At 37.5% G+C, this 27,746-nt stretch overlaps 1 protein-coding gene across 5 annotated transcripts in view; it reads left to right on the top strand.

Annotated features, from left to right (window-relative positions):
- BAZ1A (bromodomain adjacent to zinc finger domain 1A) overlaps positions 1-25,310 on the top strand; it is a 125,169-nt gene extending 99,859 nt beyond the window's left edge. For 2 of the 5 annotated variants that reach the window (XM_073211358.1, XM_073211361.1), the window contains 11 exons: positions 8,479-9,075; positions 10,722-10,885; positions 11,583-11,737; positions 12,916-13,064; positions 15,331-15,420; positions 16,976-17,223; positions 17,311-17,537; positions 20,179-20,648; positions 22,204-22,346; positions 23,788-23,875; positions 24,324-25,310. In XM_073211358.1, coding sequence (XP_073067459.1) covers positions 8,479-9,075; positions 10,722-10,885; positions 11,583-11,737; positions 12,916-13,064; positions 15,331-15,420; positions 16,976-17,223; positions 17,311-17,537; positions 20,179-20,648; positions 22,204-22,346; positions 23,788-23,875; positions 24,324-24,520 — 2,528 coding nt within the window. In that variant the 3' untranslated portion in view covers positions 24,521-25,310. The remainder of the gene's footprint in view (positions 1-8,478; positions 9,076-10,721; positions 10,886-11,582; positions 11,738-12,915; positions 13,065-15,330; positions 15,421-16,975; positions 17,224-17,310; positions 17,538-20,178; positions 20,649-22,203; positions 22,347-23,787; positions 23,876-24,323) is intronic. The other 3 variants (XM_073211360.1, XM_073211357.1, XM_073211362.1) reach the window with 2 other exon arrangements.
- Positions 25,311-27,746: the final 2,436 nt, after the last annotated feature.

Below are 27,746 nucleotides of genomic sequence, written 5' to 3' on the forward strand. Positions count from 1 at the left end.
AATTCTCACCGGCTTATGTGCTTGGGACCATGGGGTAAATGGAGGATAAATTACTATATTCTTATATTCCTCCCTTTTCTGTTTTATAAGTGGTAGAGGATTTGGGAAGGGGTGAAGGTCAGTCTTCAGTAACTGCTTCCTGCTGATTAAGGGAGATCATTTTTGTATTGATGGGGGGCGGTCCTCAGATGAGCCCTTGGTCTGCAGTAGCAATGGTGTGTTCCAGGTTTAATAAGGATCATCGTCTTTGGAGAGGGGTTGGTAATCCTGTAATATAAGCTGGTTAAAGGTTTGGTTAGAAATTTTTTGCATTTGGACTGATTTCTGTGTTTACGTAGGGTGGCTGAATTAATAGCATTTTGGGGGGACATATGTGTAGACAGAAAAAGCAACCTATAGGGCAAAGGGAATCCTTGATGGTACACTCTTTTGGACAGTCTGCAAGAGAAGAAAGGGCTGGCATTGGGAAGATAGGTCTGGTGAGAGAATAAGTGTTGCGACCAGGGTTAACAATCCTGAGGCATGACACATGGCAGTTGTAAGGGAGGTCTTAGAACTCGGTGCTGGCAGAAACTTCTTCAGTGTTGAGTGGAAGTGGAGATGAGCAGCATGAAATGTGGAGAGTAAGAGGTCCCGTCGGGGTGGAGGAGTAGGAACCTGTGGGAGGGGAATAAGAGGAGACAAACGGCTTAAGGTGGGAGTTGTGTATACAGTGGGGAAGACCTTGAAGTTTAACTGCAGTTGGCTTGGAAAGGATTACTGTGTATGGTCCTTGCCATTTGGGAGTTAGGGATGGTGTTGCTTGGTGTGGCAGGGATAGGAGCACAGAGTCTCCTGGGTAATAAAAAGTAGGAGAAGTGGGGTCTTGAGGTTTTGGTGTATAGAGGTCAGCGTGAGACCAGAGTAGAAAGCGAATGTGTTGAAGTAAAGGGTTGACAAGATGAGGAGGAAGGATAGGAGGTTCAGAGTTGAGACCTGAGGAAGCACGGGGTAGCCATACATGAGTTCAAAAGGAGAAAGTGTAGCAGGTTTTTTTGGCAAGGCCCAGAGTCGAAGTAGGGCCAAGGGGAGGAGTTTTATCCAGTCAAGGTGGAGCTCCAGGGATAATTTAGTAAGGATATATTTGAGGGTTCTATTGGTTCTTTCCACTTTACCTGAGGATTGTGGGTGATAGGGGATGTGAAAATGCCATGGAATATTAAGGGCCTTAGTGGTTGCTTGGGAGATTTGAGAGATAAACTCGGGGCCATTGTCTGATTGTAAGGAAGTAGGTATCCCAAAGCGTGGGATAATTTCAGACAGTAGGATGTTGGAGACTGTCTGGGCTCGTTTGTTAGTTGTGGGAAAGGCCTCAACCCATCCTGAAAATGTGTCTACCAGTACTAAAAGATACCGGTGGTGGTTTACTGGGGGCATGTGAGTAAAGTTGAGCTGCCAATCAGTCCCGGGAATGAGCCCTGCTTGATGGGTAGGAAAGGTGGGTGGTTGAGAAGGTGAGTTGGGATTGACTTTTTGACAGATCTCGCATGAAGTGGTGAATGTTTTGAGGAAGGCAGTTTCTGAATGAGAAAGAGGCAGGTAAGTTTTGAGAAAGCGTAAAGATTGGAGGTTAGGGTGGAATAAGTGATGTAAGCAGGAGAGTATGGCCTCAGTGGAAGGCGGGCCAGTAGTTGTGGAAATGGATTTTTTAGGGCTTGGAACGAGGGCACTTATTACAAGGACTAACGCTGCTTTTCGGGCTGCCTCATCTGCCCTGTTGTTACCAAGGGAGATGGATGACTGACCTGACCCATGGGAGCGGCAATGTACTAGGCCTATGGCTGTTGGAAGGTGTGAGGCTTCTATCAGTGGTATAATGTGTTTGGCGTTGGTGATAAAGCTGCCCTTGGTGTTGAGGAGTCCCCGTTCTTTCCAGATTGCTGCATGGGACAGAAGGATATGGAAAGCATATTTAGAATCAGTATAGACAGTAAGAGAGGACCCCTGCGCCAAAGTGAAGGCTCGGGTAAAGGCAATCAGTTCTGCTTGTTGGTTTGTAGTGTTAGGAGGTAAGGGCTTTGCCTCAATAGTTTTGTCCAGAGAGACAATGGCATATCCTGCCCATCGAAGACCCTCATGGATAAAGGAACTGCCATCAGTAAACCAGGTATATGTGGCCTGAGGAAGGGCACCCTTCTGAATGTGGGAGGGACAGGGGAGGAGTTCGTCTAGAGTTCGCAAACAGTTATGGAAGGGGAGTTGTGATCCTGCCTGTAGATTGGGAGGTAATGGAAGAAGGGTGGAGGGATTAAGGGGAGCACAGGTTTTAAAATTGAGGGAGGTGTCTTCAACTAGGGCAACCTGAAGTGATAGAATCCTGCAGGGGGAAAGAGTCTGCAGGCCTTTGTAGGTAAGGATTTCAGAAAGAAGACGAGGGGAGAAAACAGTTCTGGTTGACCCGAAGGTGAGTTTTTTGGATTCTTGAATGAGGACGGCAGCTGCTGCTAGGGCTCGCAAGCAAGGAGCCCATCCCCAAATAGTAGGATCTAGTTTTTTGGAAAGATAGGCAACCGGGGCAAAGGAAGGTCCTAACATACGTCCCAGAAGTCCCAGGGCAAAGCCCTGCCTTTCTGAGACATATAGAGAAAAGGGACGTGTGAGATCAGGCAAGTGCAGAGCAAGGGCTTGTAGAAGGGTCAGCTGGAGTCTATAGAAGGTCTTAGCTACGGGCATCAAGAGGGGCTCAGCAAGAGGTCCTTGGGATGCTTCATATAGGGGGGCAGCCAGGAGTGAAAAATTGGGGATCCATGAATGAAGGAACCCAGCAAGATCCAGGAAAGAGAGAATTTCATCCTTGTTATTTGGAATGGGCATGGTTTGGAGAAGTTGTTTCCTGTCTATGGTAATGGCCTTGTAGCCTGGGGAGAGCTGAACTCCCACATATGTGACCTGAGCGGCAGACAGCTAAACTTTGGAGGGTGAAGCCCGATAGCCATGTTCTGAGAGGAAGTTTAAAAGGAGGATAGTATCCTGTTGAGAGGTTTTCAGGAAGGACTTCACAGGAGAAGATCATCTACATATTGAAGGAGGGTGGAGCTCGAGAGAATAAGGGATTTGAGGTCTTGTGCTAGAGCCTGTCCAAAAAGGTGGGGACTATCTCTAAAGCCTTGGGGAAGGACTGTCCAGGTTAATTGAGTAGAAGTTTGGGTGACAGGATTGGTCCAGGTGAAAGCAAACAGATTTTGAGAGTCAGGATAGAGGGGGATAGTGAAGAATGCATCTTTGAGGTCAAGGACAGAAAAGTGAGTGGTGGAAGCAGGAATGGCGGACAATACAGTATAGGGGTTAGGGACCACAGGATGAATGGGAACAATAGCTGCATTAATTACTCTTAGGTCTTGGACAAGCCTGTAAGAACCATTAGGCTTTTTAACTGCCAGTAGAGGAGTCATGAAAGGGGAATTGGCTGGTCGTAGTAGCCGTTTGTATAAAAGTTCCTGGATAATTGGCTGCAGGCCCAGTAAACTCTTGAGGGGCAGCAGGTACTGAGGATGAGAGGGAAAAGAGGCGGGGGCTTTAAGTCTGACAATTACTGGGGGGAAAGTGGCGACAGAAGGGGTGAGGGTGTCCCAGACTACAGGGTTGACCAGATGGGGTAGGCAGAGGAAAAGGAGAAGGAGGTGGGTTTGCAGCGGGTTGAAGGGTGAGTAACAGTGGGATTGAAGGCGAATTGGGGTTGAGGCGTGGTCCAGGAGCAAAAGTAATGGAAGCTCCAACCTTGTATAATAGGTCTCTTCCCATAAGGGGGATGGGACACTGGGGAATCACCAAAAAGGAGTGAGAGAGGGCAATGCCTCTAAAGATGCAGTGAAGCATGGGAGTTTGTAAAGGTTGATGAGGTGTGCCCTCTACCCCGACTTCAGAGGACTATGAGAGGGAGGGAGGTTTCCAAAACTCCTTCAGGACTGAGTAGGTGGCCCTGGTGTCCAAAAGGAAAAAGATGGGCCTACCCGCTACCACAATGGTTACCTGAGCTCCTGTACAGTGATGGTAGTGGTCAGGTGTAGGAGTCCCGGGCCCCCTCAATCATCAGTTGCCAGACCTAGAAGGTCTGTGTATGGAGTGTAGAGCTGGATGGCCTGGCACCTCTCGGTGTGTGAGAACAGTCAACAGCCCAGTGTCCCTCCTGATGGCACTTAGGGCATGGACCTGGGGGCTTCCAGGGATTTGGGCAGGCTCTGACCCAATGACCCATTTGACCACATTTGAAGCATGGACCAGGAGGGTCCTCCTGGCTGCTTCCTAGGAGGTGAGGATACCTGAGTACCAGTGGTTGGGGTAGGTTGAAAGGCCTTAGCCATCATTTGATATTTTTGTTTACGGGCCTTTTCACCTCTTCCATTATATACTTTGAAGGCCACTGCCAGGACTTCTGCCTGAGGAGTTAAGGGTCCCTTCTCTAGACGTCTAAGTTTAGCCTTAATGTCGGGGAAACTCTGGGTGAAGAAGTAGGTCTTTAATAATTGTCTCCCATCTGGAGTCTCAGGGTCTAGCTTTGTATATTGTAAAAGAGCTTTGGTGAGGCAGTCTAGGAACATAGAGGGACTCTCAGTTTTATCCTGAATAATCTCTTGGAGTTTTTCATAGTTAACGGCCTTATTGGCTGACTTCCTGAGACCCACAAGGCAGGTGATGAATTGGTCTTGATTGGTGACTCCCCCTGCTGTATTATAGGCCCAATTAGGGTCTCGGTCAGGAACTGCTTCAGCACCTGTTGGATGAGCTGGAGTAGTTTGGTGAACCTCATCGGCATGAGTTCTAGCTTGTTCCCACACTCACCTACACTCCTCGGGCAAAAGTGTGTTGGATGGGATCATGTGAATATTATGAAAGGTAAGACCATATGACTGAGTTAGGTACTGGAACTCTCTTATGTAAGTAGCTGGGTTGGAAGTGAAAGAGCCTAATCTTTTCTCAATTAGAGATAGGTCAGAGAGAGAGAAAGGGACATGCACCCGGATGACACCCTCTGTACCGGCTACTTCCCGTAGTGGGGCTAGGATGTGTTGGAGAACGAGTGACAGCAAGACTTGGTAGGGGATCTCAGGATGGGAGGGAAACTGGTTGAAGTAGAGGAGGCGGGGTTGTTGCCCCGCCCCTGATAGGAGCTTGTGGTGGGAAACTGGGTGGGGATTGAGGGGGAGGAGGCTGGGCAGTTTCTGTGGTGGCACCGTGCAGACTGGGTGGTTGAGGAGGAGGAGGAGAAAGAGGAGGGTGGGGATTTTGGGTTGGTAGGGTGGGGATTTGTCAGTGGGGTCAAAGTCAAAAGATGAAGTGGGATCTGGTTTGTTGGAGGATGAGGACCTTAAGGCAAGTAGTAGGTGTTTAGGATTGCAGGGGGAGAGAGGGCTTAGTTCGGAGGTAGGAGAAAGCCTGGATGTATGGGATCTCTTTCCATTTGCCCGTACGCTCACAGAAGTTGTGTAAGTCGCGGAGAATTTTAGGATCTAAAGAGCCATTGGGGGGCCATTTAGACTGATTGTCCAAGGGATATTGTGGCCAGATCTCATTACAGTAGTGAACAAGCAGAAAAGGTTTGAGGTCTAGAGTGAAGTGAAGGGGCTTTAGATTATTGAGTAAGCACCCTAATGGTGAATCTGCGGGAACGGAGGGGCCAGATCCCATGGTGAGAACGAGACCGTTCAGAAGTCACTGAGGCATCCCTGAGTGATTGAGAAGGTCACGGAGAAGACCAGGCACAGTTAGGGGGTCGTCACCACCTCTAACCACGGGGTCGAGGCGAAAACGCCGAGGACACTCAGTACCTGGTACCAGGAGTTTACGAGTAGAGTAGGTATGTAGATAAAGGGAGACCGGGCCTCAGTGAATGAGGATTCTCACCATGGGGAGGCAGAGAAAGGTCGACTATGGGGATCAACCATGACTCTGAAAGTCATGGTTGGGGGTGCCCCTGTCCCAGAGGAGCCTTTGGGGGTGCCGGACACTCAACGGTCACTTCCCAGGTTCCAAAGGGACATTTAAGTCGACCATGAAGGGGAGACTCACCAAATCGAAGGCTAGTGTTGGGTGAGAAGACGAGCGACTGGGGAAATGGGCAGTGAGTCCGTGGAGGAGGATCGGGCAGTGAGGGTTCCAAAGCAGCTCAGGTTCCTGGAGGAAGAGCAAAGTCAATGGGAGAGCCTCATCCAAAGTCACGTCATCAATGAAAGGGTATCTCACCACAACCCTCCTTACCCAGAACAACTCCGGAGACACGGGCCCATGCAAGAGATTTTATTATCTGAAAGAGAAAGTGGCTGCCCCCAGAGGTGGGGGGTGGGTGGAGAGAAAGAGAGAGAGAGAGGGAACAGCGGGACAGAGAGAGAGAGAGAGAGAGCAATGTGGTGCAGAGTTGTGCATTTTATTGTGGTGGATCCGCTTGGCCTTTTGCCTTGGGGGAGGGTCGGGATGTTTAGAGATAAGGTGAGGCAAGTCTCACCGGCTTATGTGCTTGGGACCATGGGGTAAATGGAGGATAAATTACTATATTCTTATAGAAACTAGAAAATGTTTTAAACTAATCAATACTGCATATTAACTCCTGGAAGATACAGTCCCTCTATTTAAAGGAAAGCATATATATTTTTTTATAGCTTTACTATATATTAGGAAAGAATGAAGGCAAATTGAGCTAGGCATTCATTTAAGAAGTTAGAGGTAGAAAATAGAATAATCTCCCCAAATATAAGGAAAGAATTGATACAAGTAGAAATTAATAGAAAATAAAACTAGAATAGTGAAGAAAAACAAAGCAAAAAGTTCGTTCTTTAAAAAAAGCTACAAACTAGACAAACCTTTTGTGATATGATTGGTGGAGGGTGGTCACAATAAACTGAGGACTCAAGGGAAGAGACATGACCACAGATGGAGTAGAAATTTAAAGATAAGGGAACCACGTAATACGATTTTATGGCAAATTTGAAAATGGAGGTAGAAATTAGCAAAATCCTGGAGAACTACAAATTATGAAAATGGATTCATGAAAAAATTAAAAATGTGAATGGCCCTAAGCCATTTAAAGATCTTGAATCAGTATTAAAAAATTTCCTACTAAGAAAACATCAGTCCTAAACAACTTTACGGGTGAATTTTGCCGTATTTTAAAGAAGCAGATAATTCCAATCTTACACAAACTCTTTCAAGCAAAATAAATAGAAGAAATATTCCCAGCCATTTAATAAGCAATTTGACAGTGACTGAAACAAGAGAGACACTTAGTTCTTGAACACAGCCTAAAAGGCTAGGCAGGTCACCAGGAATCCACACTTGTTCTGTCTTGTTGGTGCTGTGATCCTTAGAGTTTTGCTGCCATCCTCATGTTCCAAAATGGTGTATCTCCATGTCTCCATTCTAGCTAGTAGGAGCGGGGAAAGAAGAAAGAGAGGCACAACCCAGAGGTTACATATAATGCTTCTGTTCCATTCTCTTTGACCAGAAGTTTCCCATGTAGCCATACCTCCTGGGGAAAGAGGGTCTAGGAAATGTCCTTCTTTCCTAGGTGCCCAGCTAAAAATTAGGAGTTCTTAAAGAAGTGGTTAGTAAACTGCAGCCTATTGGCCAAATCCACCATGTCCCTTGTTTTTATATGACCAATAAACTAAAAATGGTTTTTACATTTTTAAATAGTTGAAAAATATCAAAAAGACATATTTTGTGACATGCAAAAATTACAAAATTCAGATTACAGTGACTAAAGTTTTGTACACAGCCATGCTCATTCATTTACATATTGGCTACAGCTGCTTTCACGCTACAGTGGCAGAGTTGAGCAGCTATGACAGAAGCCAGATGACACACAAAGCCTAAAATATTTACTAGCTAACCCTTTTTAAAAGTAATTTGCTGACTCCTACCTTAGGGAAAAGACTGAATATGTTACAGAATGAGTAAAAGACCCTGCTACTTTCCAGTATGGAGATGGAAGATTTATATGTATCCCTTTATATTTATGTGTACCACTTTCTTATTAACATAGTGTTTTAGTCTGTTCATGCTGCCATAACAAAATACCACAGACTGGGTGGCTTCAACAACTGAAACTTATTTCTCACAGTTCTGAAGTCTGAAAGTCCAAGATCAGGGTGCCAGCAGGGTTGATTTCTGGAGAGGCCTCTCTCCTCAGCTTGCAGATAGAACCTTCTTGAAGTGCCCTCACACAACTCGTCCTGTGTGCCCACAAGTTGAGAGAGTGCTATAGTCTCTCTTCTTATAAGCAATCAGTCCCACTGCATTTTGGCCTCACCCATATTATCTCATTTAAACTTAATCACCTCCTTAAAGACCCTGTCTCCAAATATAGTCACATTAGGATTTAGGATTTCAACTTGTGAATTTGTGGGGCATACAATTTAGTCTACAATACATAGTAACTCAGAGTAGCTTTGTATCATATTTTTCTAATGAAAGTTTTATAATGATGATCAAATGTTTCAACTATAGGGGAAAGGGGGCAAAATGAATACAAAGAATTTACAAGGCAAGAAGAGGTCAACTGCGAAACAAGAGAGCCTCTAACTACTGATGAGGAAGAAGCTTTAAAACAGGAACACCAACGAAAAGAAAAAGAGCTCTTAGAAAAAATCCAAAGTGCCATAGCATGTACCAATATCTTTCCCTTGGGCCGTGACCGTATGTATAGACGATACTGGACTTTCCATTCTATTCCTGGATTGTTTATTGAAGAGGATTATTCTGGTCTCACTGAAGACATGCTATTGCCTAGACCTTCATCATTTCAGAATAATGTACAGTCTGAAGATCCTCAGGTATCCACTAAAACTGGAACATCTTTGACATCTGAATCTACCTCCAGCATTGACCAAGGTCTATGTGATGATTCTGTGCAGCTGCCAAAACCAGTGCGTAAGCCAAACCGGTGGTGCTTTTACAGTTCTTGTGAACAGCTAGACCAGCTTATTGAAGCTCTTAATTCTAGAGGATATAGAGAAAGTGCCTTAAAAGAAACTTTGTTGCAAGAAAAAAACAGGATATGTACACAGCTAGCCCATTTTTCTGAAGAGAAACTTCATTTTTCAGGTAAATCTTCAATGAAAACTACTTCCTTTATTTTTCTCACCCCATAATCTCTGGCTCAGGATTAAACATTTTTCAAACGATTAAATCTGTATTTAAAACACTTTATCTTTCAAACTGAGAGGACCATGCTGTCAGTTTGTGAGTTAGGGAAAGTTTGCCAGTTTGAGAAACAAGGGTCTCTAGGTTCCACTGGGTTCCATTTGGATTATGAGGAACACACATCTAGCAATGTGAGATACACATACTCTTCCTGATCTCGTTCCTTAATAGATGAATACCCAAGACCCTAAAGTCACCATCAGTTTTAGACATCTGATAGTGAGGTCACTCTCTAAGGGTTTTGGCTGAGGGTCCAGGGACATGTTCCATTAGTTACCACTTCTTTGGAGATAGGCTGCAAGGGCAGATGAGATAGTAACATTTCCTGTTTGATGGCTGGTCCATGGATAACAGGTTAAGAGAAGGCAGTTTGTGATGTAAGCTTTTATGTTACTAAATGAAGGTCTCTAGGTAGAGAACTCTTATTTTAGGAGCCAATTTCCATGACTACTACAGTTCTCTTCAGGATTTAAAACCATACACAGATCACAACTTTTTTTAACAACTTTATTGAGATTTAATTCTTACACCATAAAATTCACCCATTTAAAGTACGTAGTTCAGTGGTTTTTAGTATATTCACATATATGTACAACCATCACACAATTTTAGAACATTTTCGTCACCTCAAAAAAGAAACCCCATACCCTTTAGCTACCACGCACCATAGACCTAAGCAACCACAACTCTATTTTCTGTCAGTAAATTTCCCTATCCAAACATTTTATATGAATGGTATTATATAATACTTGATCTTCTGTGACTGGCTTCTTTCACTTAGCATAATGTTTTCAAGGTTCATCCAAGTTGTAAAATATATCACTATGTCATTCCTTTCTATAGCCAAATAATGTTCCATTATATGTATATATCACATTTTATTCATCCACATATTAGTTGATGGGCATTCTTTTTCTACCTTTTGGGCATTATGAATAATGCTGCTATAAACATTTGTGTACAACTTTTCTGACAATGTAGGTTTTTATTTGTTTGGGGCATATACCTAAGAGTGAAATTACTAGGTCATATGGTAATTCTGTTAAATTATTTTTGAGGAATTGTCTGACTATTTCCCAAAGCTGCCACACAGTTTTATATTCCTGACAGTACTGTATGTGAGTTAAAATTTCTCATCACCTTATCAACACTTACTATCTGACTTTTTTATTCTAGCCATCCTAGAGATGTGAAATGGTGGTACTTCATTGTGCTTTTGATGTGCATTTCCCAAGTGACTAATGATGTTGAGGATCTTTTTGTGGTCTTACTGGCCATTTGTACATCTCTCTTAAAAGTCTGTTCACATCCTTTGCCCTTTTTTTATTGTATTATTTGCCTTCTTACTGAGTTGTAAGAGTTCTTTATATATTCTAAGTATAAGTCCCTTATCAGATATGTGATGTGCACACATTTCTCCTTTTTTTTTTGCACTTAAGGATTTACTATGTTTTCATATCCATTATCTCATGATCATAACAGTCACATGGGGAAATTATATTTTTTAATAAGAAAATCATAATAAAGGTATTTGATAACTATTTCAGACAAACCTCAAACTGACAGCAAACCTACATATAGTCGGGGAAGAGCTTCCAGTGCATGTGATCCATCGCAGATGTCTGCAGAAAGACAGCTTGAATTGAGGCTGAGAGATTTTCTTCTGGATATTGAGGACAGAATCTACCAAGGAACATTAGGAGCAATCAAGGTTTGTACCTGTTCTCATTTTTAGTTTACCTAATTATCAGAATTTTGGTCATATTTGTTCATTTATTCGATATAGGCAAGGCATGTGTGTTTTGAATAAATAATAAGGGAGTGACACATTTTTTATTTCTCTTTACCAGAATATTAATGTATGGACAGAAAACTTTCTTAAGTATGCTATATGACTATATCTGCTTTCTTAAAGAGAATTTAATGAACATAACTGACCTTTTTAATAATAATTTTTAGTATTTTTTAAATATCTGTTTTATGGTATTTTCATTCAAGATGTTGAAATGTGTAAGGATATTTTCTTCTTCCTTGACTAGCTCCTGCCTGCTCTGCTGAGTCTGGTTTGTTTATTGGTTTCTTTGTTACCTTTTTAAAATCTGTAAGTAATTCATGTTTGATATGTGTGTTCTGTTCATTCCTTTGCTATCATCTGTCACTTTTTTTTGCTACTATCAGATGACCAATCTTAGGATTGTTTATGATTTCCTTATATAGAGAGTGAGATACCAAAGCTTCCATCTATGAATGATACAAATCCATGTTGGCCATTTAGTAACCTTATTTTTAGATCCCTTTTTGATTCACAATCTGTTTTAGAATTTTCATGAATTTTTCGTTGAACTTCATACTTCTTTGGAACAATATATGCCATTGTTCAGAGTTAGTAAATTTGGATTTTGTTACAGGTTACAGATCGACACACATGGAGATCAGCATTAGAAAGTGGACGGTATGAGCTGTTGAGTGAGGAAAACAAGGAAAATGGGATAATTAAAACTGTTAATGAAGATGTAGAAGAGATGGAAATTGATGAACAAGCAAAGGTCATAATAAAAGACAGGTACAAACAGGATTTTCCTTGCCACTTAATTGTAAGTTTTTTTTTTAAGTAAATGCTTATTTTTCTTCAAAACAATTGTCTTAAAACCTTACCATGAGTTCTTTAATATTTATAACCACTGAAATGATTTTCATAAGACATCAAGACTCTATGTTACTCTACTTTGTACTAATGCAGCCAAAAGACAACTTGTTAGGATAATAATTTCTTAAGTTTAAAAAATGTCTTTGGACTTAAGGTTTTATTAATTTCAGAAAGTAACTTTATACTATCCATGTTTCTTTTCTGTAGGAAAACCATAAATTATGGTAGACTTAAATATTATTTGAACTATTAATAAGAACCTATATCAGGAATCTTGTTTTCTTCAGGTAGATTCCCAGGAGTAGAATTCCTGGGTCAAATGGTATTTCTATTTTTAGTGTTTTGAGGAATCTGTAGATACTTTTACTTTTTCAGTTATTTTAGATAATATGTGCCTTTAAGGAGTTTATTGTCTCAAAGGAAATGGTTGTGAGACATTAAGCTAGAAATTATAAAACAGGGCAAGAGTTCTTTCTAGTAGAAGTTAATACCCAGTGTAAATGTGGGACATGAAAAGGCTACTTGTCCTGATAGCACATGAAGACAGCAAAGAAAGTAGCAGAGGAAGTAACTGCAGCTGAGACCTAAAAGGTGGGGAAGCTATAATGCTAGAAGGGAAGAGGTGCCAAAGTCTTTAAGTGACTAGGGTTTGTGTTTTTACATGATCCTTTTAGCTGCAGCATGGAGATTTATTGCAAAGAGAGTAAGACTGGACACTAAGGAACCAGTTAGGAGGCAGCTATAAGTGTCATTACCCAGTAAAAGTTGAAGCAAGAGAAATAGAGATATGCTGCTAGAGAAACGTTTTCTTTCTCTAGGCCTATCACAGAATCATCTTTCCTAAACCTTTCTCTTCCTTTCCGCTAAACCTTGTCTCATTCACCTTCCCTCCTCCAGGTATTTGCCCTTCTGACCTCTTAAATGTCTTGATATTTAATTTAGCTCGTGATTCATATGTTTATGTCCCTTCCTACAAGCTGCTTGAAATTGAGGAAACTTTCTTACACAGGTGTAAGCATTTGGATAAATGAGTGGACTCAAGTTTCAACTAATAGTTTTTTAAGTATCATAAACTATTCATTGTTTAATTGTAGACTTTTGGGCATAAAAACAGAAACACCAAGTACTGTCTCAACTAATGCAAGTACCCCACAATCAGTGAGCAACGTGGTTCATTATCTGGCAATGGCACTTTTCCAAATAGAGCAGGGCATTGAGCGGCGTTTTCTCAAAGCTCCACTTAGTAAGTATCTGTTTTTAATTCAAAATATTAGTTATAATTTAAATGATTTTGAAATTGCCCTTTAATAGAACTGTATAGGCTAATGTGATGAAATTGACTAATTTGAAAAATTGGAGATTATATTTTTGTCTTAAAATGAGTTCTTTCAAGTGAGATAGATATTTTAAGTATACACTGCTTTTTAAAACTTATTCTAGATACTCATTAAATGAATATTTTTTCATCTATTCCTGTCAATCCCTCCTTTTGTGAAAGTTTCATCAAAAGAAAGAGTACCAAATCTTACAACTACCCAGACCCTGCATAATCAAAAATGATACATAAATTTTGTGGTGGTTGTTAAAAGAGAACCCCCAAAGGAGCAGCTTCACCATAAAGAGTATGTTTTAATAATATATGGATCACTCACCTGACCACTGCAATGCAAAGTACTAAATCAGAAATACCAAGTGTTAAAGGGTACATAGATGAGGAAAATTCCCTATAATTTATGGTTAGGATGATAGAAATAATACTATCTGAATCATGTTTAAGCAGTTTATGAAATTAATATGCTTTTAGGAACTAATCTAGGAACATAATCATTATGTCTTTAGGAAAATATGTGTTTGGAGTTCCAAATCAATTTTCATGTCATACTGCCTCTACTTACCTGTGATATGGTCTTTCTGAAATATTGAATTAACTTACTATAGTTCATGATATTGAGAGAGTTTATATCTCAATAGTGGGTTACCAGAAGAAACAGTTTTTTATAACCATATCTTTTTGGTCTCAGATTGAGATAAAAACTTGAATAAAATGCTTTAAAAATTGAGTATTACCTTGCTGACTAGTAAGAAACAAAGTTTACTTAAATAGATGGTGCTATCAGAGAAATTTTGGAATGTGAATATATTTGTAAAATGTCTTTTTAATTTGAAAAGCATATTCTATTTTAATTCAAATTGAAATTCTATTCATATTTTTTGTAAATTGGTAATTTTACCATGAGCTTAATAACTCACTTTTTCGCACTGAAAGTAGCAGTTGTAAGAAATAAAATACATATATGATGGCAGCTCACAAAAATTAGTTTCTGTTTGCTATATCACTCTTACTTCCCTGTCTTCAATGTTAAGATTTTCTGTCTAAATCAAATTACATGTACAAAAGATCTCTTTATTATCTCTTAAAACTGCATGTGAATCTACAATTATTTCAATTAAAATTTCAATTGAAAGTTATTTGTAAATCATGTAGCTCTTATAAATATATTATTGCTACTCATTAATCCTAGATTCTAGAAGGACAGTAAGGGATAAAATGAAATTCTGCTGATTTTTCCACTTACGAAGTTGCCATCAATTAAAGTTGTTTATAAGTTCAAGGGGACCCAATCAAATTAATGGTGTATTTGTATTTGCATCAGTACATCTAATTAAATACTTACACAAAAGAAAAAAGTTAATACTGGGAGATGGTACACCTTACATTTAGTAGGTTATATGAGAGCTGAGTGACAGTGTTCCTTATGCTGCTTTGTATTCAGCAGTGTTAAAATATTTATTCATCTGGAGATATAAAAGAAACTTTTAATTTGAGATCTTATAAAATAAGCAAAATAAGTTCGTCTTACCTTACTTTAGTATAAGTGTTGGTCAAAGTCAAATGTTGATCATTTATAATATGGATGTTACCATCTACCATTGCTGTCCCATAAAAAGTTAATGGAATAATTGATGTCTGCAGCTCCTTATTTCATATTTAAGCCTTTGAAGGGTTTGTTTTGAATGGAACAACAGGCAATGGAGGTGCTTCTGGGTTTTTAAGATAGTTCAAATATTTGGAGCAAATTAATCAAGAGTATCCTTAGCCTAGAAGAGAAAAGGGAATTCCATTTTATGAATATTTGAGATGTAATATGTATTAAAATGCTTCATTCTCTTGATAATTTTTCAACATAGCAAATTAACTCTGTTAGAAATTTTCCCAGTTTAGTTTCAGAGACTGTTTCAGTTTCTTGAGGAAGCAAGTAAGGCATAAAAATTCTACTTATGCCCCACTTTCCCTTGTATGTCTCTTTTATTCCAGCAATTAATCACATTGATGAAACTAGGCTTTATTAACTGGAGGAAGATAATCATATCTCTATTAATTATTTTAGGTAAGATATGAGAATTGTTTGCTTAGTTGATACTTTCATCACTTACAAAGTCATGCCTATGGTTAAACCCTTAAGCTATGAAAAAGAATCCTCAAACTAATTTTATCAATTTGAAATTAGGTAACACAGAAATTAATAAAGATCAAAAGGGAAATAGAACAAAAAAGGACAAGAAAAAGAGCGAGGAAGATCAATCTAGTGTGAGACATGGTAAATTTTTAACTTTTTAAAGAATTATGATTTTACTTTCTATATTGCTGAGTACTGGTTTACATATTTAGCTATCTTTCTTTGTGGTACCCTTTCCCACACTGAAGCTTCAAGGAGTAGCATTTTGGTGTCCTAGATTTTTAGACAAGACTCACCACACTGGGTAGGCCCTAGGTTTCCTGTCCTATCTCTCACCCTGCCTAACAAGAACAGTAACTGAAAATCCACTAATGTTTGTCGAGTCTGTTGCTTTATGTCTTCAATTCATTGTGTGTATCTTCATCCTCCCAGCTGTATTAAAAATTTCTTAAAAGTAGGGACCATAGAATAGACTTGTTTCACATCTCATAAAGTGCTGTACAGAAGAGGAGCAATATAATACAGATAATAATAATAGCACTTACTCTATGACAGGCAGTTTACATGTCTCATTTAATCTTTCCAGCAGCCTAAGGCACAGAGTGGCAAAGTAACTTGCCCAAGCTCACACCGGGAGCTAGTACTCAGCTTAAGGCCGAATGACTCCAGAACCCACATTCTCTTAACCATTATGCTACTGCTCAGGAGGTTTCATTTAAGGATAATAGTAGGAAATAAGGCATAATAGGATCAAACTATGTATGGAGTCTCATATACCTTGCAGAATTTTGACATGATGTGGTAGGCCCTTCATAATTAAGTATAATGTTTTAGGAAAACTAAAGTGGTAGCAATATTGAAGATTAACTGAAGGTGGAAATCACATGCTGGTGAAAATGATAGACTGGCTAGATTAATGGCATCTAATCAAGTGACTTAATACATTTTTTAGCCCAAAAGACAAAGGAATGATGTTATTAAGTAGCAGAAGGTTTCAAGTATTTCTATGTAAATATTGGTACTGGAAGTTCTTTTTTAGGGATGATATTAACATTTTTTTAAATTACCTTGTTTTAAAAATAATCTTCATTAGAGATAGAAGATAATATAGTTGGTATTTATACATAATTTTTTTAATAATGGCTTTATTGAGATGTAATTCACATATATAAAATTCACCCTTTTAAAGTGTATAATTCAGTGGTGTTTAGTATATTCACAGTTGGAAAGCCATCGACCACTATCTAATTTCACAACATCTTCATCAGCCCCAAAAGAAACCTCATATATGATTGATATTTAACTTAGCAGTCTGTCTTTTATCTGAAAATGAAGAAATAATATTCTTGATTCAAATGAATAGTAACTGACTTGTAATCATATATATAAGCAGTTTTTTAATTAGATCAAGATTTGATGCAAAGACCAGATTGAGAGCACATTGCCTAAGTTATTTTTCTCTTTTACTATTGAAATCCCCAAGCATTTGATTTATGAATTTAAGTAATTCCTTATGTGGTAATTAAAATGTAGCTCAGCAAATATTTTCTTGAACATGAGGTTTTTGTTTTTTCAATTAACATAATCTTTTTTGTTAAGTATTAGAAAAACTGTAAAATCTAAACTGTTTAAACTACCAAGAAAATAGTTCTGAGAGAGGTCTAGAAATTTTAATCACTTTCCCTTTACATTGAAGATGCCAGTGACAGTGGGCGTTCTTATAAAACAGTCCTGGACCGTTGGAGAGAGTCTCTCCTTTCTTCTGCTAGTCTGTCCCAAGTCTTTCTTCATCTCTCCACCTTGGATCGTAGTGTTATATGGTCTAAATCTATACTGAATGCTCGTTGCAAGATATGCCGAAAAAAGGGTGATGCAGAAAATATGGTGCTTTGTGATGGATGTGACCGGGGTCATCATACCTACTGTGTTCGCCCAAAGCTCAAGGTATTTTTTTTCTTCTTCTCAGATTAGAATTGAGACATTGAGATTTTGAGGGACAAACAATTAATGATCATTTATGTGATTTGTCAGACTGTGCCTGAAGGAGATTGGTTCTGTCCAGAGTGTCGGCCTAAGCAACGTTCTAGAAGACTCTCCTCTAGACAGAGACCATCCTTGGAAAGTGATGAAGAGATGGAAGATAGTATGGAAGGTGAGGATGATGAAGTTGATGATGATGATGAAGAGGATCAAAGTGAGGAGGAAGAATATGAGGTAGAACAAGATGAAGATGACTCTCAAGAAGAGGAAGAAGTCAGGTAAGTCCTAACATGCAATAAAATAAGAACTCATGAGTCTTAACTAGACAATCTCTTGGCTATTCAAATACAAATGGGATGGTTGGGGTCCATTATTTTTTTTAATTTAGGGTGTAAAATAGTGGTCTGAAGTTACCCTTGTGACATATTATGAACAGTTGAAATTATTCCCAAGGGCGTATAGTACCTCTGTGAGCTTAGCCAGATCATAATATCAAGTATGAGTTCAAATTTGGACAGTAAAGCCAATTCAGACCCACATCAAGGTTGATTTTTCTTCACTATATGCCTAAAGCAGCAACTAAGCAGTCCAGAGGATATTTACGAAATAAAGACGAATGCATCTTCCCAGTGCTTCTCCTACTCCTCAAGGAGTTATACCCAAATATTGGTGATCTTGGCAGTCTACAGAGAGAGATGCCAGGAAGCACCTTGTTTTGATTATTATTAAAGTATCATTGATACACAATTTTTAAATATATAACACAGTGGTTCAACATTCACCCATATTATCAAGTCCTCACCCTTCCATTGCAGTCTATCAATGTAGTAAGATGACATAGAGTCATTAAGTGTATTCTCTGTGCTGTACTACTGTCCTCATGACCTCCCTATATTGTGATTGCAAATTATTGTGCCTCTTAATCCTCTTCTCCTTCCCCTACCATGCTGCCTACTAGCCCCTCACCCTTGTAACCACTAGTCACTTCTCTAGTGTCTATCTATGAGTCTACTGCTACTTTGTTCTTTCTGTTTTGCTTTGTTTTTATACTCCACAAATCAGTGAAATCATTTGGTACTTGTCTTTCTCCACCTGGCTTATTTCACTGAGCATAATATCCTCTGGCTCCATCTATGTTGTTGCAAATGGCAGGATTTCTCTTTTCTTTTTATGACTGAATAATACTCCACTGTGTATATGTACCACATCTTTATCCATTCATCTACTGATGGACATATTGTAAATAGTGCGGCGATAAACATGGGGTGCACATGTTTTTTCAAATCAGGAATCTTGTTTTCTTCAGGTAGATTCCCAGGAGTAGAATTCCTGGGTCAAATGGTATTTCTATTTTTAGTGTTTTGAGGAACCTCCATATTGCTTTCCATAACAGTTGCACCAATTTGCATTTCCACCAACAGTATAGGAGGGTTCCTATTTCTCCACATTCTCACCAGCGTTTGTTATTTCTTGTCTTTTGCATAGTGGCAGTCCTAACTGGTATAAGGGATGTGATATTTCATTATGGTTTTAATTTGCATTTCCCTAATGATTAGTGATGTGGAGCATCTTTTCATGTGCCTGTTGGCCATCTGTATTTCTTTTTTGGAGAACTGTCTGTTCAGGTCTACTGCCCATTTTTTAATCGGGTTATTTGTTTTTTGGTGTTGAGCTGTATGAGTTTTTTAATATATTTTGGATGTTGAATAAGTTGTTGAATAAATTGTTTAAAATATATGCTCCCATACCGTGGGATGCCTTTTTGTTCTGCTGGTGGTGTCCTTTGCTGTACAGAAGCTTTTTAGTTTGATGTAGTCCCACTTAATCATTTTTAATTTTGTTTCCCTTGCCTGCACCTTGTATTTTTATACTCCTACCACATGAGCACCCAGAAACAACTTCTATACTACCATACAACAAAGTATCCTGCAGCTTATTAGCAAGCTCTGTTACCCAGGCCTAATGAATGGGTTTGGGGCCTGATAATCTCTGCTATGGCAGCCCTCAGACTATCACCCTTTATTTGTCCCTAAGACATCCCCCACTTTTAACATTTGAACTCCATTCATGTGGAATCAAGAAAGCGAATGTGAAGCCAGGGCAACTAGAACTGACAAAGTACAAAAAGGCCACAGTTTGAGGAGGGTAAGTAGAGAAAGCCGCCACATCTGTTTTAAACAAGTTGTTTTTTAATAACTCCAAACTAGCAGGAGCCATCTTTGTAATTTATAAGGGCAGTATTGTGTTAAGCACAAAGATGATAAAGAATTTAGAAAATTTTCAGAAATATGGAAGTCCAGGTGTGGTAGGGAGATGGATAAAAGAAAGCTTAAATGGGATTGTTTTATCCTTATCTACAACTTAGAGGCAATTAAAATATTGCATCTAGTTTTGTATTTTACAGTAAAAATCAGAAGATGGCAGAGAGATTTTTGGCTTGCTATTCAGGAACCACAAGTTTTTTTAAGGCCTACTTTAGTGGCAGCCATTGGCTAAAACTCTAAGTTAACTCAGTATCCGTGGTAATGAAACATGAGTCTCCTGAAGCATAAGAAGACAAAATATTTACACTTTAAGATTAGTTCACCACTCTTAAGTTTTTCAATATGATTTAGTCCATTTATTGGTTGTTCTGAGGATTTTATTATAACTTATCATAATTTATGATTTTATTTTCATGATGTTCTGGCATTACCAAGAAAATATTAACTATTCTCTTTGCATTACAAAGAAATATATGAAAACACATTTTAGATTTCCACAAAAAATTTATTGGCTCTAAGTTTATAAAGAATTGACTGGACAAGTCTCAGTAATGTATATAGAACCCACTGGCTGAGTAGTAGAAAAAGGAAAAGTAGTAATCATATGTTCATCATTGCTCTATACAATAATTGTGTTTTCTAACAATATTTACAGCCCACCAAAACGAGGGAGACCACAGGTTAGATTGTCAATTAAAACAAGAGGGAGACTTGGTTCTTCTTTCTCAAGTCGTGGCCAACAACAAGATCCTGGAAGATATACTTCAAGGAATCAGCAGAGTACACCCAGAACAACTGTTTCTTCTAAAACTACTGGTAGAAGCCTAAGAAAGATAAAATCTGCTCCTCCTACAGAAACTAAATCTTTAAGAATTGCCAGTCGTTCTACTCGCCAGAGTTATGGCCCGTTGCAAGCAGATGTATTTGTGGAACTACTTAGTCCTCGTAGAAAACGCAGAGGCAGGAAAAGTGCTAATAATACACCAGAAAATAGTCCCAACTTCCCAAACTTCAGAGTCATTGCCACAAAGTCCAGTGAGCAATTAAGATCTCTAAATGTTGCTTCAAAACTTTCTCTCCAAGATAGTGAATCCAAGAGAAGCAGCAGAAAAAGACAATCTACAGGTATGAATAAGCCTTATTTAAATATCCTTACCTAAGAAAATTAGATAGTTTAGGAAAACTGAATGTCAAAATACTTGGGATCATTTTTTAAAGATTGTCACTAAGATATACAAAATTATTAGAGGCAATCTGACCTAAAGCATAATATTCAATGAAGGGGCAGCTATTTGGGGAATAAGGTAAACAAACTATAATACTAGTATTTATACTAATATAGCAATATAATTATAAGAAATTTGCAGTTTTCTGTTTTTAATGAAGAGATTTGGCCAGTATTTAAACAGTCTCTGTATCCTCTGCTGCCTTTTCCTCCTTTAAGATATACCTACTCATCATCACCTAGATAGCTACATTAGGTTATTTGGTAATGTTGCATCTGGCATACTGAATTTGGGGTCTGTAATATTGTTAGGGGTTGATCACCAGCTGTCTTTTTTTATTCTGATCATTATTATTTATTGTAATCTTTATCCATATAATAATCTCTGTACCCATTTATCTCTTCAATCCTGTCCTTCTTTTTTCTTTAATGTCAGTTAATAAAGCTTTGATATTTAAAAAAAAATGAACTTAAAAAATATGACTGTTCTATGAAGAATTGAATATATATCATATTGCCTTATTCAAACACATGACAGGATTAAGGAATTCCTTAGTGAAAGGAGCATAATTAGTCTGTTTATGCAGTTACCAGGTCATCACGTTTTGGGGGTTGTGCGGGAGTGACAGGTACCTTTGAACCAAGATCTAATTTAGCTTTTCCCATCCCCTTATCTGTTTGGCTCTTCCCCAATTCTGAACTCCAAGCTATTTGGAAAAATAGTACACCTGAAACATTTTTACTCAAAATGTTGGGGAAAAAACTTGCTAATAGATTGTGAAATTACTAAACTGGTTCTAAGGACAAATAAAGGGGATGTGTGGTTTACATTTAAGTAGAGGATTAACACCTGAATTCATGTATGAACTATACTACCCTTTTCTCTCCTAATTCATACACCTTAGATGACTTTAGATTTTATGAAAAAACATTTTGCTTTAAGAAAATTCTATGTAGAGAATTAAGAATAAGAACAAAAATTAAGAATTTGTAAGAATACTCTTTTACATCACCATTGAGAATTGCTTTTCCATTATGCAAAGTAATTTGCATAGAGGACTGATTTCTAGATCTGAAGAGGGTACTTTCCTAAGGATATGTTTAAGGAAATACTGGAGAAGTACTACTTTCATGTTACTGTAGCTGAAAACATCTTTAGTAAAATGGAGTAAAAAAAATCCATGAACTCTATGTTCTAGAATTTGCTTTTGTATTACTCTTTTTTTTAACAATCTGTTCTCAATGAATATTTAATCCAACTGGAAATTTTTAAGATTGAAAGGGAAATAGTGAATATTTGGTCCAGAGTTTCATGTCTCTCAGAACGTAAATTTACCATCTCAGTGTACAAGTGTCAATATTCTGTTTGAATTTACTTTGTAATATGTCCTGTTTAACTTGTGATCAAATATTTTGCTTTGTCATCACCTAAAATTACTTTAATTACTTATTCAGAATCATCTCCTATGACACTGAATCGAAGGAGTTCAGGCCGACAGGGAGGAGTTCATGAATTGTCTGCTTTTGAACAACTTGTCGTGGAATTGGTTCGGCATGATGACAGCTGGCCTTTTTTGAAACTTGTTTCTAAAATACAGGTGATATTACTAGACTTTATAAAATGCATTCATATATATTATCTGATTTATTTGGCATGGCAACCTTGAGGTGGTGGAAACACCTATTAGTCACTGTCTGTTTTTAAAAACCTTTTTTTTTCAACTACTTGGAAAGTTGTGTCCTACACTGCAAAAAAATGGAGTTACACAGCATAGTCTCCTCAGTCCCTTCTAATCTCATGACTGATTCTTATAAATGACAGTATGTTGAAATAAGCTCAATGTTTTTATTCTATGTAATGAATATGAATAGAGTTAATTCAACGGAGTACTATTATTGGTATTCTATTATGTAAAACACTGTTTCTCAAACTTCAGCATACACCAGAATCACCTGAAAGGCTTGTTAAAACACAAATCAGTGGGCCCCACCCCAGAATTTTTGATTGACGAGGTCTGAGATGATAACCAGCCATTTCCATTACTGATAAATTCCCAGATGATCTAATGCTGCTCATTGAGAGACCATATTGAGAAACATTTATGTAAAAGATGGGTACTTTTAAATAACAGAGGGGCCTTAACGTAACTAAGGGATTTGAGATGGTACTATAGTTATTTATATATGTGTGACAAAATGTAACATTTAGCAGAGGTAGGACAGTATTACAGTACTGTAATAGAAGCTATAGGTCTTTCAGATGTAGAAAAGAAAGGAGAGTGAGTTGAGCATTTCAGAGGAAGGAAAACAGGAATTATAAAGTTTTTTCATGGAGGAGCTATTTGGTCTGGTCATTGAAGAAAGATGAGAAATGAAATTTCAACAGTGAAAAATGGAATTAGGACATTTCAGGGAGAAGGAATGATTAGTTAAAGACCCAGAAATGAGAATATGGGGAATGATGGGTACTTTGAATGGAGCAGAGTAGGTATTGGAGAGGCTCAGTCACAAGCAGATTATAAAAGTTCTCATTTATAAGTATTAGATGAAGGTCCTGAATGAAAAATCAGTTATCATCAGAATTCTACCTTAAGATTTCTAGAGCAAGAATATGAAGGATTAGTTTACATCAAATGGTATCTTATTAAAATTTAATCTTAATTGACTCTATAGCTCATTTTTCCTGAGTAGTTTTTATGAGAAAATAAATACATCACTCAAGTTTTGTTACATACATTTTATTCTTTATTACAAATGTAATATTGGTTAAAGAAATTTTATAGATATACATATGTATCTATAGAGAGAGACATGATAGATAGGAAGAGCACACACAAGCAAAACCATAATAAATTAACATTTTTTGTAGGATCAAACAGAATTCTTCAACATTATAATGACTGAAAGCATTAAGTGGTTTTAATGGAATAATATTCAGAGGTTAACATTCATTACCTTTAAATGCAAAACCTTCATTTATTTGACCACTTATCTCTGATAAATTTTCCAAAAGACAGATGTATTTGAATTATTTTACAGGTCCCAGACTATTATGACATCATCAAAAAACCCATTGCCTTAAATATAATTCGTGAAAAAGTGAACAAATGTGAATATAAATTAGCATGTAAGTAATTTATGTTTTTCTCTGATAATTATTTTCGCTCACAGAGGTACAGGCTGTTTTTCTTTGACTTAAATGATACATATTAATCTAATTTTGTAGATGGCACCCCAAGAGGTCCCTAAAATGCTTATCTATGTGTATGGAGGTGAAAGATGGATAGGGATTGAATGAGTTAAGATATTTTATAAAATCTGATGTTAATAGAAGTTCTTTATAATTACATAATGCTTCTAAGTACATAACTATAACATTTCAATAAAAATTTTAAAGTATTTGTAGTTTAATAATTTTCAGTTTAAGTTCTGATACCTTGTTTCAGAGTCTTCAATTTCCAAAGAAAAAAGCGGGCTGCCATTTTCTTAATGACCTTTCCAGATAAGATACAAACAAAAATTATATTTATAATTTATGTACTTTGATTCTAACCTCAGTTGTTTTTTCTTTCTAGCTGAGTTTATCGATGATATTGAGTTAATGTTTTCGAACTGCTTTGAGTACAACCCTCGTAACACAAGTGAAGCAAAAGCTGGAACTAGGCTTCAAGCATTTTTTCATATTCAGGCTCAAAAACTTGGACTCCACGTCACACATGGGAATATGGATCAAGTTAGCACACCACCACCTACAAAAAAGTCACGAATCTAAATTTTGTCCTTCTAAAGGATGTATTGAGAAAATAAATTGTTCATGAAAATGGAACATTAAATCGTACTCTAAAAGCAGACATATGTATAAAGCAGTAACAACTGATTGACCACATTGAAGTGTGGCCTGCACTATATTCTCAATTTTAATATTAAGCACTCAGGAGAATGTAGGAAAGATTTCCTTTGCTACAATTTTGTTCAGTACCTAAAAGTTTGATGTACTGGATACAGTACTGGTTTACAGAGATTTTTGTACATTTTGAGATCGTTCATGTGTCCCAGTATCTTGAAAAATGTTTTTCTTCTATGACATATTTTGTCATTGATGATTTTTTAGAAGTGTGGTATTAAGGGAGATTTGTCTACGTAGATAGATCTTCTCTTATAGCACAGTTTAGAAAAAAAGTGTATGCCAAGAATTGTTTAATGAGCACATTCTTTCAACACTACACATGAATGAATCCAATTTTATATCCTTGAAGTGCTATACCAGTGCTGACTGGAGGTATTAAGTCTGAGTTTATTAACTAGATATTTATTTAGCATTCTGAGTAATTTGTGAATTTGTTTTGTATTTATAAAATTTGTACCTGGAAAATGTTCTTTAATTTTTTTAAACATTTTACTATGTTTTTGTTTTATTTCTCTAACTTCTTTAATGATCAATCAATAAAAGGTAATACCTTCCCTTTTCCTTGACAGTTCTTCAGTTTTACAGAACTGTATTGTAAGTTTCTATATACAACTTTTTAAGTGTACAAATAAAATAATACTTTTTTTTTCAAGTACTATGAATTTCTGGAATTTTTGCAAATCAGAATTGGACTTCTGCATGTGATACAGACCATAGGAACCAATGTTTTATTGTACCTGAATTTTTATACCAGTGATTTGCATCTTTTTGTGCCCAAACCTTTGAGGAATAAGATACCTCCATTAATAAGAGAAATTCTATGGCAGGGACTCTCATTAAAAGCTGAAAAGAAAGTTTATAGAGTACACCCTCCTAGGTAAGAAACATCACTCTGGAAATTTTAAAAAAATAAAATGAGAGAAGCACTACTTCTTTGGTCTCAGAGACATACAGGTCTCAGCTTTATAAGGAGTAACTGTTCCTTTTGGGGATGCAGAAAGCAGGTGTCCTTTCTAGGGCTTTCTGGGAGGCAAAAGAAATAATTCTATTTTCTCATCTAAAATCCTGAGAACACTGTATTCTCATTTCACATGGTTTATTTGGAAAGTTACTCTTTCATTTATTTCCCATATACTTAGAGATTATCAATTCTCTGGATTCTTGGCATGGATGTGTTCACATCTGTAACTTTTGGTAAATTTGTAATCATTTCATATTCCAATAACCAAATTTCTTAGAAAATTTTACTAAATAACATTTAAACATTCAGGAGAGAGTTCTAAAATGTAATTACATTTTAATAGTAAATTATCTGGTTACTTATACTTAATATTCTTAAGTTTAAGTGTTAATAACAAGTAACTTTTATATTTGCTTTCTTCTAGATAATAAGCACCAAGATGGAACCATTTCCAACCAACTAATTATTGAATTATTTAGTCTGAAAGTCACTCTTGAAGTTTGCAATTTTTCTTAGGTGTCCTTTTTCAGACTCAGTTAAAATAAGGTTTTGCCTTTTAATCAGCCTAGCTAAATTGTCTTATATACCAAAAAATCATTCATTTCCCACACACATATACAGTAATTGAAATTTTATACAGCAGTAAGGTTAACACACAAGGGTATATGGTAATGGCTGAGAGTGTAATGTCATGACAAAAGAGTGATCAGTATTATTAAACTCTCATTTTGCTCTTTTGTTTTTCTTCAAAGAGAAAGGACTGAACCATAGATTGGGTGGAACAAAAACATTATTGAGAAAAGTCCAAGATAGCAATGAAGTCACTTCACTCAGCTGGGTACCTCTTACAGAGTTCATTTCAGTCTCTGAGCCCAGATAAATTATATTTCTACAAGCACTTGATTGGTAATTGCAAGAGCATGCAAGCAGGGAAAGAAGTTAACACATACTGTTAGATGCCAAACATGCTAATATGAAAATTTTTATGCTTTATACATGGGAAATGTTTTTATGTTAAGTAAGGCAATTCTGTAGGGTGTTTTTGTTCTCTCCATTTCTCAAATGGGATTCAGACTCGAATGGATTTTTTTTTAAGTACTTGCCCATGATCAGAGAGTAAATGACACCTGGCTGTCAAAGCTCCATCATCCCATTAACACTAGGGCACCTCCAGGAGACTGAGAAATATGCAGATATATTGCTGTGAAAAATACGAAGGGGTGGGCAAAAGGGAAAATAGAGAATGTATACATACACATATTCATGTCAAATAATAGTCTACATTACATTTTTTCAGAGCAATATTCTTTGTAAATACGTGGTTCTTTTCCTTTTCTATTTGTGTTTTCTAAGGATCTCTGTCCTCATACTCTTCAGCCATGTGCTCAGAATATTGAAGCATAAGTAAGTACTAGAAAAGCTGCTGTCTTTCAAACTTTTGATTTGGTTCCCTTGTATATTTGGCTACAGGTCCAATTAATATTGGCTACAGGGTCCTTAATAATTAAGTGTAGGGGCCAAGGGCAATCTGCCCAAAATGTGCCATCATGGACAATTGATTCCTTTGAATTAAAGCAACTGGAGAAATGGCTGGTTGTAGGAGGATGCTCTGACCCTCCTCTGCTGCCCACTGAAACCAGGAAATAAATCTATGTGAAGGGTTCCCGTCCTGCACCTGGATGGTAGAAGGCTCCCTGACACTGGAGACAGGGGATTTAGATCCCAGAAGGCCATATGAACAAATCCTGTTACTTGTGTACTAATTTACTATCCAAGTCCAAATGCTATTTAAAATTCCTTACTAATTTAAGCTCCCAAAGTTTTCTTCAGCATATCAATTCTTTACAGATTTATTGTTTCTTTGTCTAAAATATATAAAAGCTGCCTGCTTTGGTCATTTCACTGGGTCTCAATTTCATCATTGGGCCTCCCTGCGCACATAATTAAACTTTGTTTTTTTTCTCCTGTTAAACTGTTTCATGTCAGTTTGATCCTTAGACCAGCTATAATAACCTTGAAGGATAGAGGAAAATTTTTCCTCCCCAATCTAAGCACATACAGAAATGTTTGAGAAGCAAAAATTTAATACTTCTGCCAGGCTTTGGAGGTAGCAGTTCTTCCAGTTACTCT

The sequence above is a fragment of the Manis javanica genome, chromosome 8 (genome assembly GCF_040802235.1).
Source record: "Manis javanica isolate MJ-LG chromosome 8, MJ_LKY, whole genome shotgun sequence".
NCBI classification, from domain to species: domain Eukaryota; kingdom Metazoa; phylum Chordata; class Mammalia; order Pholidota; family Manidae; genus Manis; species Manis javanica.